This window comes from Triplophysa dalaica, chromosome 19 (assembly GCF_015846415.1).
Source record: "Triplophysa dalaica isolate WHDGS20190420 chromosome 19, ASM1584641v1, whole genome shotgun sequence".
NCBI lineage: Eukaryota > Metazoa > Chordata > Actinopteri > Cypriniformes > Nemacheilidae > Triplophysa > Triplophysa dalaica.
The window spans coordinates 2,543,931-2,558,740 of NC_079560.1; the positions used below are offsets into that span (position 1 = coordinate 2,543,931).

At 37.2% G+C, this 14,810-nt stretch overlaps 1 protein-coding gene across 3 annotated transcripts in view; it reads left to right on the forward strand.

Annotated features, from left to right (window-relative positions):
* Positions 1-1,451: 1,451 nt before the first annotated feature.
* Positions 1,452-14,810, forward strand: part of slc4a4b (solute carrier family 4 member 4b) — a 30,022-nt gene continuing 16,663 nt past the window's right edge. For 2 of the 3 annotated variants that reach the window (XM_056731408.1, XM_056731409.1), the window contains exons 1-5: positions 1,452-1,772; positions 7,342-7,412; positions 8,573-8,746; positions 11,519-11,663; positions 14,549-14,709. In XM_056731408.1, the coding sequence (XP_056587386.1) occupies positions 1,756-1,772; positions 7,342-7,412; positions 8,573-8,746; positions 11,519-11,663; positions 14,549-14,709 (568 nt within the window). In that variant the 5' untranslated portion in view covers positions 1,452-1,755. The remainder of the gene's footprint in view (positions 1,773-7,341; positions 7,413-8,572; positions 8,747-11,518; positions 11,664-14,548; positions 14,710-14,810) is intronic. The other variant, XM_056731411.1, reaches the window with a different exon arrangement.

The window sequence follows — 14,810 nt, forward strand, 5'->3', positions numbered from 1 at the left end:
CACATTACTCAGTTGGTGGCGCAGTCGTTCACCTCCTCATTAAAAGAACTACACAAGAAAAGTATTATTGTTGATGGAAATCTTTCCTCATCATAAAAGAAAAATAACAGAATCTTTCTCACTCATTGCTCAGCTTTTTTTTGATTACTCAACAGCCTTTTCTTGACAATAACAGTTATTATAAAACAAGTTAAACTTGTTTGGATTCTTGGAGTTTTAGTAAATGTTGAATAAGTATACAATACCTATTATTATAACTATTTGTTCCCTTTAAAAAGGAACTGCTTTACCCTTCAGAATTCCAACAGTAAAATCATTTAAGATCCTTCCTAGAAAGGTGCATGGAAATGTCAATTGTGAAAAGGAATTTGTATAGTTTTGCTTCACATTCGGAGAGAAGAGAGTCATGTGCTCCATTGACCTGCATGCTGATATCGTGTTTTTTTCCATTTATTCCCCTAATTTTTCAGTAATTTGGAAAATCAGTGATATTCATTGGTAAACATTATTGGAATGTTAACCTTAACAGAATGTTTTTTAATATAATTAATCCCTGATGGATTATGATGTTACTCATTTTATGATGTATGATTTTATGACCACATTTCTAAATAACTTTGGAAGAGGATTGTTTAGGATATCCATTCCGTTTGTGTAGAATGTAATTACTTGTACTTTGACGGCATTAATAAACCTTTTTATTTCAAGTATTTTTCCTTTCAGCCTGAATACAGTATATATAATTCTTTCATTTACTTGAAAATTTAGTTTTGCAATTAAATCAAGCTTTGTTTTGCAAAACATGGCCATTCATACAGATTTTACATGTTCTATGTCAGTTTGCTTAATTGATTACTGACCTAAAGTTAGTAGCTCTTTTCCTATATTTTAATTTATGAAACACATTTCCAGTTTTGAATTAGATTTTTTAAATTTGCTTGTAAACCAAAGTGTTTATACATAAACATACATACATATAATGTATGTGTATATGTGTGTATCCATACCAAATTAATACTTTGCTTAACCAAAGTCACATTACACGTCTTAATAAAGTTACACATTTCAAAAAGATCACATACATGAATTGTAGTTAATGGATTTGCTTACACGAATTGACAATGAACAATGTGTTTTTACAGCATTTATTGATCTATACAATCTCATATGTTTCCCAAACTTCTAACCCTAGTGTATAAGTTAGTATATACAATGATATTAAATAAAGTATTTTTATCGTATTAATAATTGAATAAAGTTTTTGCAGGTAAATTAATAAGCAGACTATTTTCTTTCTTCTCTTACCAATTGACACCCTGAATGTCTCGCACTTCAGAAGCACAGATGTATTCAGATGTGAACGGAGGATGCAGGTATAACACTGTTGTGACCTCTGCTGGTGTCTCTGCCTCCTACTGCTGGCGTCACGCAGGAGGAGGGCGAGATCTTTAAATGTGGAACGAGACGCGAGGCGGACCGCTTTTACGCGCAACGTGGAGCCTTTTCCAGAAGTACTCAAAAAGTTTGTGAGCCTGTTGCGTTATGACTGCTCGGTTGTGTGAATGTCTCGTAGTTAGTGAAATAGCTCTGGCTCCGGATAAACAGAAGTGAAAGACTTAGTGCGACTGAACGTGAATGCGTTTCTGTTTTTACGCATCCGCGGAGACTTGAAGTAAAATCGCACTTGCGCGTATTTTGGAGCCCGGCGGCGCTTAACTCAGCTCCAAGAGAAGAAAACGACAAAGCACAGTGAAAATGAGCGACAAAGACAAGTAAGTTCTAATATTGGTGTGAAGTCTGACCCATATTCAGGTGTTTTTGTTTGTAGGTTTAATGTAAAGTCCCGTTTCTTGTCCAAAAAGTAAAGGTGTTATTCTATCCTTCAAGACAAGACGGATCTGCGGTCTGTGTGGTGTGGTGTGGGCTTCAAGTTTCAGTGACGGAGGCTATTATCTATTAAAGACATTAAACTGTACATTTGCATGCGTTTGACAGCTTGTGGACGCTTATTCAACAACACGACCTGTTTAAACAGATGCGTGCGTAATGTTTTTTTAAAGGTTCTCCGTTGAGCCATGCGCTCTTACAGTACTTTATTCAAATGAAGGATCTTACCTTAACCAACATCGTTTTACAGTCTGATGGCATAAGAAACCTTTCAAATAACTTTTTACTTTCTATGGAAACCATTAATGCTCTTGTGTTAGATCTCTTTGACACTTATCTAAAGAGTCGTATAACCAACTGAACACTCTTTTTTGGTTCCTTGATTAGAAAACCTTCTGTGTTGACCCTAATAACCTTTCTTTTGAAGAGCGCACTGTAACTGAATGAAATATGTAAAGGGGGTCTCCAGGGATCAAAAGAGGTTCCCAGTTGCAGCATAGTCGCGATGAGTTCATTCTGGACCTTTTCATGTTGCTGCCAAGTTGCGCCGGTTTTAGATGTCCTCTTTACAGCTTCTCTGAAGGTGCGGCTTGACCGGTCAGAGTAATCTGTTTCTAAGAAGCTCCTGTCAAAACCAGTTAGGTCTTCAGCATTCAGGTGCAATGCGTTCTCTGCTTGCGTTCATCAGCTCGGCTGGATATAACTTAAGCTGCAAACAGGAGATTTTTAGTTGAGGAGCCTACAGATAGTGCTGTCATAAAGAAAACAGCTGCCTGCAGGCATGGCAATTTTAAGCAAAGGGTGTTCAAAAGGGGAAAGGAGACATGACGGCTACTTGTCTTCTTGCACTTTTAGAGATATTTTAAAAGTTATTACTAAGCACACTTCTGCATAAATGGTTGGGTAAGTGTGTTCCACAAAACCCAGGCATCACATGCAGAGGAACTTTCTCGATGTTTCTACCGTCCAGGTATTGCAAAAGATCAATGGAAACTTAAGAGTCACAAAGGAATTTTGAAATGTCAAACGTGTGTATATCAGGAATCCCTAATATCTGAAGGCCTACAGTTATTGACATATCTGCTGGGTTAACACATCTACAATGGAAAATCAATACACATCACTCAGAAAGTTACGACTGTTTTTGTTTTGCTGGCATTGTACGTCCTCTGCAACCTCTCGCTCAGCTTTGGCTCCGTTCTGCTGTTGCACAATCCTTACTATTCCTGTCTCGCATATTTTTCTTATCGTACATTTTGATTCGCTCGAAAACACTGAGCTTTTTGAGAGAAAGCCGTGTCATGATGACTTTGTATCGATGACATGATTATGTTGAGCAGCTGATTTTTTTAGCATAGTGTATCGAAAGAGTCACTGCCAAATACCTCCCTGCGCGTGTGAAGCTGTTGTACACTTAGATAATTTGTTGGATTCCAGGTGTGTCTAGCAGACTTGTCTTCTTTGGAACACAAGAGAAGATATTTTGAGAAATGTCTCAGTGGTTTTGTGTCCGAACAATAGAAGTCAATGGGGTTAAAAATTGTTTGGTTACCAACGTTCTTCCGAATATCCTCATTAGTGTTCCTAATAGATAGAGATAATGATGACAGAATTTTCATTATGGGGTAAACTATGCTTTTAAGAAATTCATAAATAATGTCATACTTTGAAATATTTAGTTCTTTTGCACATATATGATTCTTCTGGGTCTCATGCCAACACGAAACAACTTTTGCAACCAGATTTACTTTAGTTTTAGCCAGATTTTTATTCATTTAAACTTTATCGGATCACAAAACTGGGTGTTTTTTTCCCCTAAATGTGAGATTCCTGTCTGATTTGGGGATGGATTATTGTTTAGTCTTGGTCTGGGTTTTTTCATTGATATTAGCAGAAAAGAAAGGTTGTTTGAAAGGTGAGATTTTGATTAAAGATTTTTCCGTTGTATTAGTGCATCATTTGAAATTCTTTATAGTTAATTTTTACTTCAAAACATTTCTGATATTTCTGATATTATTGATTGTATTGTTCAAGTCTGGCTTGTTTAGGTGTTTGACTCTTTTCTGTTCTTCTCTGTTGCTGTCAGCTGGAATGATAAACTGGCTGTAGCTGCTTGAGGTTTAAGGAAATCCACACCATTGCTCATGACCGGTACACCATCTGCTACCACATGTGTCTTGAACAGACGTTGAGCTAAACGCTAGCTTAACACACCAGTCAAGATAAAAAAACGGCTAGACAGTTACATGACCAATCAAACTCGCTGCTGTGAATGACGTAAGGTTATTTCTGAAAGGAGTTTGTTTGTGTTGAAGGCAGGTCAGGGGCTAGTTGCAAGTTTCCTGGCATGAAAAACAGTTCTTATGCAATTACAATGCAATTTTTTTCATGATCCCAGAGGAATGTTTTTTTGGATTTGATGGAGTGTTTCATTTAAGAGTCAACTTCTCTTAAAATTGCTCAAAATAAATAGAAACAGGATCATTTTGTTCAAAGGTGTAAAATGAGTGTAGAGGGAAAAACTGGATTTGGGTCAATTTGATGGGAAACGTTTGTACGAGTTTGTATTGAGATCTTTAATAATTGCAGACCTGCTCAGTTTGAGACATTGTTGAGATCTCTTCTGAAACTCTAATGAAGACATTTGTGATTTAAGGCTCTTTTTTTCTCAGGAGTAATATCTGAAACTTACAGACTTACAGGCACATTTCCTCGCCATTTGATCTCATTGAAATATTCGAGATACTACAAAGATCTGATCTGTAATTTTTTTGTTTATTATGAGATTGTACCGGTTACGGTTATGTGAAATATTGCCTTGTGGGGTGTAGTACTGCACACAGTCTTTACAATAATCTTTGCGTAGTATACATACTAAACACTATAGTAAAAAAAGTAGTATAGTAGTGTGTTATTCTGAACACAGTCCTAATATTATGTTGAATACTTGAGGGTAAATGTTACCAAATGTCCTGTATGATAAACTAATATCCAATTTCTTTATAAGTGATGCGTTTGCCTGGTTAATTATAAAGTTAATTATAAGCAATGACACAATTAAAATGCGGAATGCTGAGTAGAGTAAACCGGTTTACACCAAAACAATTGCAGTTCCCACAGAAGGCATAACATTTAGAGAATTAGACCATATGAGAGGGATTTAGAGGTCAGTAAGTCTTATAAGCTCTGTCAAAATCCCTGTTAATTTAGTTACACAATGTTGTTGATATGTTTTTAGTTGCTTTCAAGTTTTTCGGTTTGGCGCGAGTGCCAATCCGCACCCCAGGGTTCTTTCTGACCGAGGGTAAAACACAGTGTTCCATACTGACCTTAATGCTGACCCAAGGACAGAAAGGGACCGTTCAGACCAAAATAGAAGTCCTGTCATCATTTATTTACCGTCACGTCATTGAAAACCTGTGTATGAACACAAAAGAAGATATTTTGAGAAATGTCACAGTGGTTGGTTTTGTGTTCATACAATGGAAGGTGGGGGGGTCAATGTTGTTTGGTTACCAACATTGTTTTAAATCATTTATAATGTAATTTTGTGTTCTGCAGAAGAAAGAAATGCAGTAGGTCAGTAAATGCTTTAGATTTTTGAGTCAACTATCCCTTAAAAGGCTGTCACAACTCAAGAACTGGAGGGGGATGGTCCTCTCAAGCACCCTTTTAAACCACTTCGCAGCCTAAGGATGGAGATCAGATTCCAAATAACCTTTGACCCCAGAAAATGTGGTCTTCTCCAAGGTTCTTCTCAGCTGTCAGACAGACGTCTTGTTCCTTCTGTGATTGATCACTTCTATAAAAGCACACAGCTCACACGTGACACTGGCAGAAGAAAATGTTCCTGTCCGCTATCAGTGTAAACGGCAGTATCGTTATTAGTCCTTTGTGTTTGCGATAGTATCGTTCACCTCTTCTCTGAATATAAAACAGTAAAAGTCGATCAACGGGAGCTCATGCGTCACCTATACTGCTAGTATTTACTTTAGCAACATGACATTCCTCGGCACAGGTCTTGTCATTTTTCCATATCATAAATCATAAGTGAATCACACGGTGTGTGAGCGCGCACGTTTGTTTGCTTATTGCTCTCTGAGGACAGGTGTAACACCTCAATGACTTTATGACCTCACAAAAGATCTATTAATTTAGTGAGAATATTATATTATGTTTTTTATCGTATTTTATTTTAAAGGCTGTTTACTGTATGTGACTAAAATACCATTTCAAAACAATCTCATGGCAATTCATAAATATTTTACAAGGTGGCCAATTCTAATGAATTAGTATAACATGGATTATGGAAAAATGTATGATTATTAAAAAGAAAAGTAGGCCGCCACTAAACTTAACCATCACTGCCGCAAAAGTAGATCATACAAAACGTTCAAACAAGATCATATGAATTCATGCAAACCTTGAAAAAGAGTTCAATGAGATTGTGGCGAGACTGTAGGGAAACCATTTAATTCTTTGTCTAAGAGCGTTTCAATGTATTTTGAATAAATTAATAGATCTGAAACATCACTCAAGGCGTTGTTTATATGATTTAATCGCTCTGATCGGATTCCCTTCGGAAAAATGTTTTAGTAGCCGTACGATGGAAAGATTCGTGTTATATTGTCACTTCATCACCATCTGTTAAACACATCTCTGTGCTTTCCGCTTGTTTTCCGCAAGGGATAAATAAACCACATTTAGTACGGAATCAGTCTCGAAGTGTTGGTGCATTGCCAAAAATCCGTCAAACGTTATTCCAAGATTGTTTGTGCATGTGTCATTCCTCAGGGTGTGTGAACGCTTGTTATAAACTGAGAGATTACAGCCTGTTCGGGGGAAATGTATTGTAGATTAATCACAACCAACTTGTAAAAGATAAGGTAACACACATGTAACCAGTTCACAGGACTACCTTGATTCTGTTTCTCATTCCGGCTCTCTCAGTCTCTTTGAGAGTTAAAGTGATATTACAATACACTTTTGCATAAATAAAAAACAATCAAAGACTTTGCTTGTATCTTTTCCTTCCATCCTAAATCCGTCTCACAAGTGTCTCATATTGAATTCACAAGAGTCTGTGATCAAAGGTCAGAGGTCTCAGTATAAACTCGGATGTTTCTGATCAGAGACCAAGATTAAGTTGGTCTCCGTCTGTGTGAAAAGGAAAGAACCATTTTGAATTTACGACTTTGACCTCGAGCGCAAAAGAACGCTTTGTGTTCAATCCCTGACGTGATGACTTTAATGGAGACCAGTAGCTGACTGGATCAGGTTGGCTTGCTTGAGAAACAAGAAGAAGCCGAAAGGTTAAATATCAGGTGCTGTTATTATGGGAAATTTACACAACTGCTGCGCGTAGGCGAGATTAAACATGTTTACTATTTCTGTCCGAGTCTGCTGGATTCTGGTTTATACTTGATACTCTTCTGCTGTTTGTGTTTTCTTTAGAATGGAAGATGAAGCTGTGGTGGACAGAGGAGCGTCTTACATCAAAAACGTGTGTGATGAAGAAGTTGAGGGTAAGACATGTGTAAACACACACAAACACAAATGGAAGGGACATATGATCTGAGGTGTCCTAGTTAGTGTGGCTTGAATTTCACACTCACTTTTCTGCATCTTTCTCTCTTAGTAGTTTGTTTGTGAGAGCAAGAGAGGATTATGGGTGATACATATGTAACAAACCAGAGCTTTACACGTGAAGATGTTTACAGTCTTAATCCACACACAGACATTCAGTGTAACGTTTCTTTAACCGGCTGCGCCCACAATAGTAAATTCACTTTTTGCAACACTCGCCAACAACAAATTGAGAACCAGTCATACTGGAACCTCTTTAGAGTCATGTGTGTTGCGTTTTCCATACTCCTCACAACATGAACTTCGGACTTAAATGTCCCCCCACACACACAAACATCCCACTCTCTCCGATAACATTTGATGGATGTATTTGTGCAAAGACAAACATGAGATATAAGAAGCGAGGGAGAGGTTCCTTCAATGATGAATTGTATTAAACTGTGTGTCAGGAAAACACACTGCTGTCTGTTACTGCGTCTACTTCCTGGAGATCGTTTGCCATTTCCTGTCTGCTGGTTGTACAGGAAGTTGTTGGCGTTTATCTGTAATCTAGGGGTCAGATCTTTCCTTCCGGATAGCATTTACGAACAGGCAACCATAAGTAGTCGGGCAAAACTTTTTTTGCGGTATTTTTATTGTGTTTAGTCTGTGTGTCGTGTGTTATTCTTTTGAACCCTCAGAACAAAAATCCTCTGGACACCGTGAATAACAATGTGAATTCAAGAACTTGTCATGTTGGACGATAGAGATATCCCATGTGTCGTGCGTTGTTAATCCGACCACAAACTCCAGATTTACACAAAACTGAATCATACATCTTTAACCCTTTACGTGTTTGTTTATGAAACATGTTTGATTAATTTCACATAAAAATGTATTTTCGTATCAGTTGCACACATTCAAAACAGAGCTGTATTAACCACAATGACATCACTTTGTGTGTTTGTCTGTTTCTGAATCTAAAGCCTTCTGTAATAAACATTATCTGTTGTAGGTGTTGTGTGTGGATGTGTTTTTGTATTATTGGTCATCTGCATTCTATTCCTACCATGCCTTACATTATGTTTGTTTGTGTGCGTGTGTGTTTGTGTGTGTGCAGGTCATCATACAGTGTACATCGGAGTTCACGTGCCTAAGAGTTACCGTCGCCGCCACCGACACAGACGACGGTCCAATCCCAAAGAGAAGAGAGAACGCGTGACGGAAAACGCGAGTGACAAATCAGACGCTGAGAATGCAGACGACCCCGGCTCCAGCATCCTAAAACCGCTCAGTGAGTGACTTTGAATTACGATAAATACCCATCATGCACTTGGTCTCTTTCTGTATAATAACTGAATAATTATTTCTAAAATATTTAGTTATGGCTGTGAGATGGCAAAGTGTGAAGTGCGTGACATCATCTTAAAGGAACAGTCCGCCCTGAAGTTAACGTTTTGTCTTACGGCGGTACAAATCAACATCCACTTTTCTTCTCTCTCACTTAACAAGCTTATAAATTCACATTTTCAAGTACAGCACTTATTCTGGTATTAAAAATACATTAAACATGTAATGCCGACACTTGTTCAAACTGAGTTTCAACCATTGTTCTCAAGAAGGAAGAGAATAATATGATGTTGAAATGTCACGAGTCAACGATGACAATGTGATCCGTTTTGGCTGGACTTGTCCTTTAAACAAATAGAAATGCAAGTACACTTGCTTTTGACTAAACTTCAACCAGACGTATTTTAGAGAGCAATAACAGAGATTCCACAGAGCAATCCAGGATGTTATAAAGAACGAGTGAGTGATTACATATGAATCAGCATTGAAACACAGATAAGGCAGAATGCTCATGGCCTCAGTTTAAGGTCTTTGTCTTTATCTCTTCAAATCACGGACACCAATGAAAAAGCAAAGTGTCAAACTGAACAAGTGCACGGTCACTGTTATCTGCACTTATCCTTTGTGAAACTTCTCAGCCTTTATTCGGTTTCAATTTAAATGTGCTTTTTTTGCACCATTGTGAAGGTACAATATCGCCGAAGCATTTCACATAAAACAAGTATTGTCAGAAAATATACAAAATCACATTATGGTCCTAGAAAAAAATATAATAAAATATATTGATATATAGAAGGGACTTTAAACATGACATTTGTGTACATGGTTTTGTGTTTGATCAAGGCAGTTGTTTGTTTGTTTGTCTACATCTCTCTCTCTCTCTCTCTCTCTCTCTCTCTCACTCATTCTTTACCTCTCTCTACCGCAGTCTACCTCTTTCTCTGGCTCTCTCTCACTTTCCACCTCCCACACTTTTTGTCTTTCTACCTCTCTTCATCTCTTCCTGACCGATCAGTTCTGACTTATATTTATTTTCTACTCTTTCTATCCTTAAAACAAATCCTTCATTTTTTTTTATTTAAGTGTGCTTTATTGTCGTTACAAAAGGTACTTTTATATTACCAAAGCATTTTCAGCTGTGGGGCATATACATATTGCAAATATGTACAAACAAAAAGAGAAATAATAATTGTAATAATATCAAATAAATTAAAATTAAATAAAGGGGAAAATGCATACAAATAGTGCAAACAGAAAGAAAAATAATAATTTTAAATATAAAGTAAAATAAAATAAAACAAAATAAAATAAAATGAAAAAAACTCACTCACTCACTGTGTGTTAGATTGTCTGAAAGTGCGCTTTAAAACAGCGTTGTGAGAAAGCACAGACTTCACAAATGACTAGTTTCAGTTCCCATTATTATGTCACGTGTGTTAACATTTCTCACATGAATACCGTGAGTTTTGTAAAGTGTCTGGTATTCTTAGAGTCCTAACACGTTTATCATTAGTGGTCATCGGATTGTTTTAATGCTGTTAGTCCGTGTGTATTTTAGCTCTTTAGTGCATGATGGGTAAAAGTAGTCACTGCATGTAAAAGGCATTAACTGTTACCCCAGGTTAAGAGAAACAGAGCCAAACAAAGACTGGCGGGATGTTCTTTTCTTGCACGCTTCAGTACACTGTGGCCTTATTTATTCCTGACCGGCTGTTTTAGGCCACTCGGAAAAAGCAATAGTGTAGGTCTGGCTAGTATCGCATGACATCATGCATCCAGTTTGTGAGAAAGGAGATAGTTTATGTTAGTGTGTCAAGTAACTGTGTTTTTTAAAGCGATTTAAGAACTGTAGCTGTTGTCCTGGAGCTGTTTTAGTCTGCTTTATAAACAAAAAGTTCAGACTTTTGAATCGAGTTTGAAGCGGTTGTTAAATAAGCATGCATTCTCAAGACTGTTTGCAACTGTTTGAGGGAAATTATTTTTTCTTGCAATCACAATTATTGATTATATTGCCATTGTGATATTGTTATTTGTAACTCAATGACTGTTTGAGGAAACTGTGTTGAAATTCACCACGTAAATGATTTCCTTTACAGGAAAAAATCACAGTACTTATTTTTGTTTCTTTTAAGACGTAGACAAACATTACCTCACTTTTCCAAGGGATGTATCTGTGACCTATTATTTTATCTCGTTTCACCTGAAAATCAACCTGCCCATGTGGAGAATCGAGTCTTTGTAAAAGTAAAAACTGTTTACACTAAAGGAAAGGTGTGGTGCAGTTCTACTATAATGACACCGATATGTGAGAAACAAAGACTGATTCATTTATAATAAAACACTGGTTTTCCTCATACTCTTTCATTGTGTACTCATCTGGAATGTCTTCTGTCTTTACCTTACATTGTGTTGACAACTTCCCTGTGAGACTCAAACGCTCAGCATTTCATGAACTATCCTTCAACTATTTCAGTTGTCCAGGAAATAAAGTCTCACTTCCTGAAAAACCAAATGTACGAGAAATCTCTTCCAACATAACGTGACATATAACCTAGAGAGGAAATGATTCTTACAGTCCCACCTTACAGTGTAAACACTACTGAGTTGTTCAAGATTCTCAGTAAAGTCAAGATCTAGATAAGATCTGGATATTTTTAGTAGAAGTTCATTGGTTGGGTTAACGTCTCTCAATGCTGATTGGCTGTTTTCTCTTCAGTCTCTTCAGTGTCTCCAGCGGCAGAGCGGATACGTTTTATTTTGGGCGAGGATGACAGCGGCCCGCCTCCGCCTCAGCTCTTCACCGAACTGGACGAACTTCTTGCTGTCGATGGTCAAGAGATGGAGTGGAAGGAAACCGGGAGGTGATGTTTTAAATAGATGTAGTGAAGACTAGTTCACACCAAGCACGATAACTATAATGATGAAGTGGAGGAATGATATGGTAGGGATCACATTCAGAGCGATGTTTTTTCACGATAAAACATTAAAAGCCAATCAAAATCCATTCTAACTTAAAGGACTTAAAATGTAAAACTTCAGCGTGCAAAGCTTAGAATGAACATAATGTTATCATCATGAGTTGTGAAAGTTAACCTTTATAGTTATCAGTCTTCTTGTGAATGGGCCTGAAAGGATTAGTTCACTTTAACATAAAGCCCCACTCACTTTCCATAGTGATTTTTATTCCTACTATGAAAAATTCAATGCGTGCTCATTTTAAATTGAACTACTCCTCTAAAGGGATACTTTCCTCAAAATGAAAATCCTGCCATCACTTATTCACCCACTTATTCAAAATCTGTATTTGAGTCTTTCTTTTGCAGAACACAAAAGAAATTGAGAAATTGCAGTTTTGTGTCCATACAATGAAAGTCAATGGGGTTAATTTTTGTTCCGTCTTGCAAATGATCTTCTTTCCATAAGTAATATGGGTTAGCAATAACATGGGTGTGAATAAATGATTTTATTTTCTTTAACGCTATGCAAGCTTGTTTTCACACACCATCAGCAAACCTAATGGTGCCCGAAAATAGGGTTTTTAGATTTTGCTAACTTTGTCAAGACAGTAGACACGCACTTGAAGAGGGAAACAGAAGGATTCAATACGCACGTCATTTTCAGGTGCTCATGAATGTTGCGTGCCACTTGAGTGTCCTTAAGATTTGACACATTCCTGTGTGTGTTTACCTCACGATAAACCCTCCAGAAAAAGGCCAAGCAGAGAATAACGCTTAAAACTCAATAGCAGATGTTATCTGAGGTGTACATCTACGTTACGCAAGGATGTGATTTGAGACTCAGATATGCAGAACTTATGTGGTTGAACCAGCAGAATGACTCAGCGGACAACAGGGGAGACAAAGAAGAGGAAAGATGTCTCAGTGAGGACAAAGCAGCATTCATTCACTGCAATTTTCTGTGTGTATTGGGTGGCTGAAAATCCACAAGTCTTATCGGGACCCGACATATCAACTATAACACACATGCATGTGTTTACCTATCTATCTATCTAAAACAGGATACTATTTAGTTTTATAAAACGACGTAGTTACTATAAATACTAACACGCAGTGTTTATGTCCTTCCTGTCCCAGATGTAAATTGTGTATTAAGAGATTTTCCTTTCATTGGAGAAATTCATCCTTGGAATACCATCAAAATGCAAAGCGTGTTTTGCAGTCACCACGTCGTCTGCTGTTACTACAGGCAACACACCTCACCAAACCACACGACATGCAAAATGGATTTCTGTGGGCTGTAGACCAGCGATACGCTTGTTCAACGATATGAAAGTAAAACAAACCAGACATTGACTTTTTATAAGGTCTTTATTGTAACGTCTTCAATCATGTCCCAGAGTTATCTTCAGCAAATATTAGTATATGATACGACCTATCATATTGTTTGTGGTTATTTTTAATAATCCAGGACATTTATACTAGACATGATATTGAAGGAAAATGTGATAAATGTGATAAATTGCTAAATAATTAAATATGCAGTATTGCAATATGATCATGCTTAAGGTTTTTGAAATCAATTTCAAACTGCAAATTGGATTTTCAATCCCGTTTTTTCTTGCTGAAAAAGCATCGCTCTGCTATCTGCACCAACCTAAAGTTTATTTAGTTTATTCCATTCACTTGCGATTATGATGCACCGATACTAAATTTCTCCATCGATAGCGATTATTCATAGTGATATCTGCCGATACCGATTCTTGGTATAAGATTAATAATTATTTAATTTCTGTTAATGTAATGTCGATTAATATTGAACATCAAACTGGTGATGTTTATTAACATTTTCTATGTAAAGAGCACAAATGTATAGCATTTTCTGTCCTAAAAACAGGCTTTCATTGACTAATTATTGGCCGATATATCTGTGCATCTCTACCTGCGATATGCATATTTGTGATATTCCTCAAATAAGATATATCTTAGAGCTTTGAAAAGTAATTGAGTTTATATTGCTATATAGATTGGGTTATATAATTTGTTATAGTTACAAATCCTTTACTGTTTTTGAGAAAGAATTTCTAAACCGGATGGATCATGTTGAAATGAATTCCCTTGCTAACAGAAGAGCCATTCACATGCAGTGTGTGCACATGTGTGTGCGGACAGAGTTCCCAGAGTTCTCAGGGGTCTCTGGGTTCACCTGTGTCTCAGGTAACATATCAAAGCGGTTGTATGTGTATGTCTGTGAGTATGTATCACTTTTATCTCGGATATCATACCAGCGCTTGGCTAAACTCAACTCAACCGCCTTTACACACAAAACTCTCTAAAGGATATGTGTGTGTGTGTGTGTGTGGAGGTCAAGGTATAGCTTTTCTGAGAGAGATACCCCTTTGGAGAGACACGGGTAAGCCGATAATAGGGCAAGCAGAGGTTTAAGAAGCTTAACTGAATGATTTTTATTCCTTGTCTTATTTTACTATTAAAAGCTTTTAGTTAGCAGGCAGAACGTCGCTTGTGTTGTGGTTTTGTAGATGTTTTGTGGTCTTCTGATCTTTTGATGAAAATCTAATATTTGAATGGTTTTCAAATAGTGTGTTTCAGCTCTCTGTGTCTGTGCACATTAACAATAAACCCTTTGCAAATTAGCATGGTTACTTGTACAAAAAACATGGGAATACCAGGGTATGCAGTGTTTTCCAACCCTGTTCTCAAAGTGATTAGTAAGCCCGAAGTAAATTTCAATGTCTTTATGGTAAGAATGTGTTATGTGTGTGTTTCAGATGGTTAAAGTTTGAAGAGAAGGTAGAGAAGGGTGGTGAACGCTGGAGTAAACCTCACGTGGCCACGCTCTCTCTTCACTCACTGTTCCAGCTGAAGAACTGCATCGAGAAGGGAACCATCGTGCTGGACATGGAGGCCAACTCGCTTCAGCAGATCGTTGGTAAAAACGCAATTCAGCATGACACTACTAAAAATAAATGGTCTTTGAAGAGCCCTCACGCAAAAAAATGCCGTTCTGTTTTAACCATTGGTTCAGTAAAA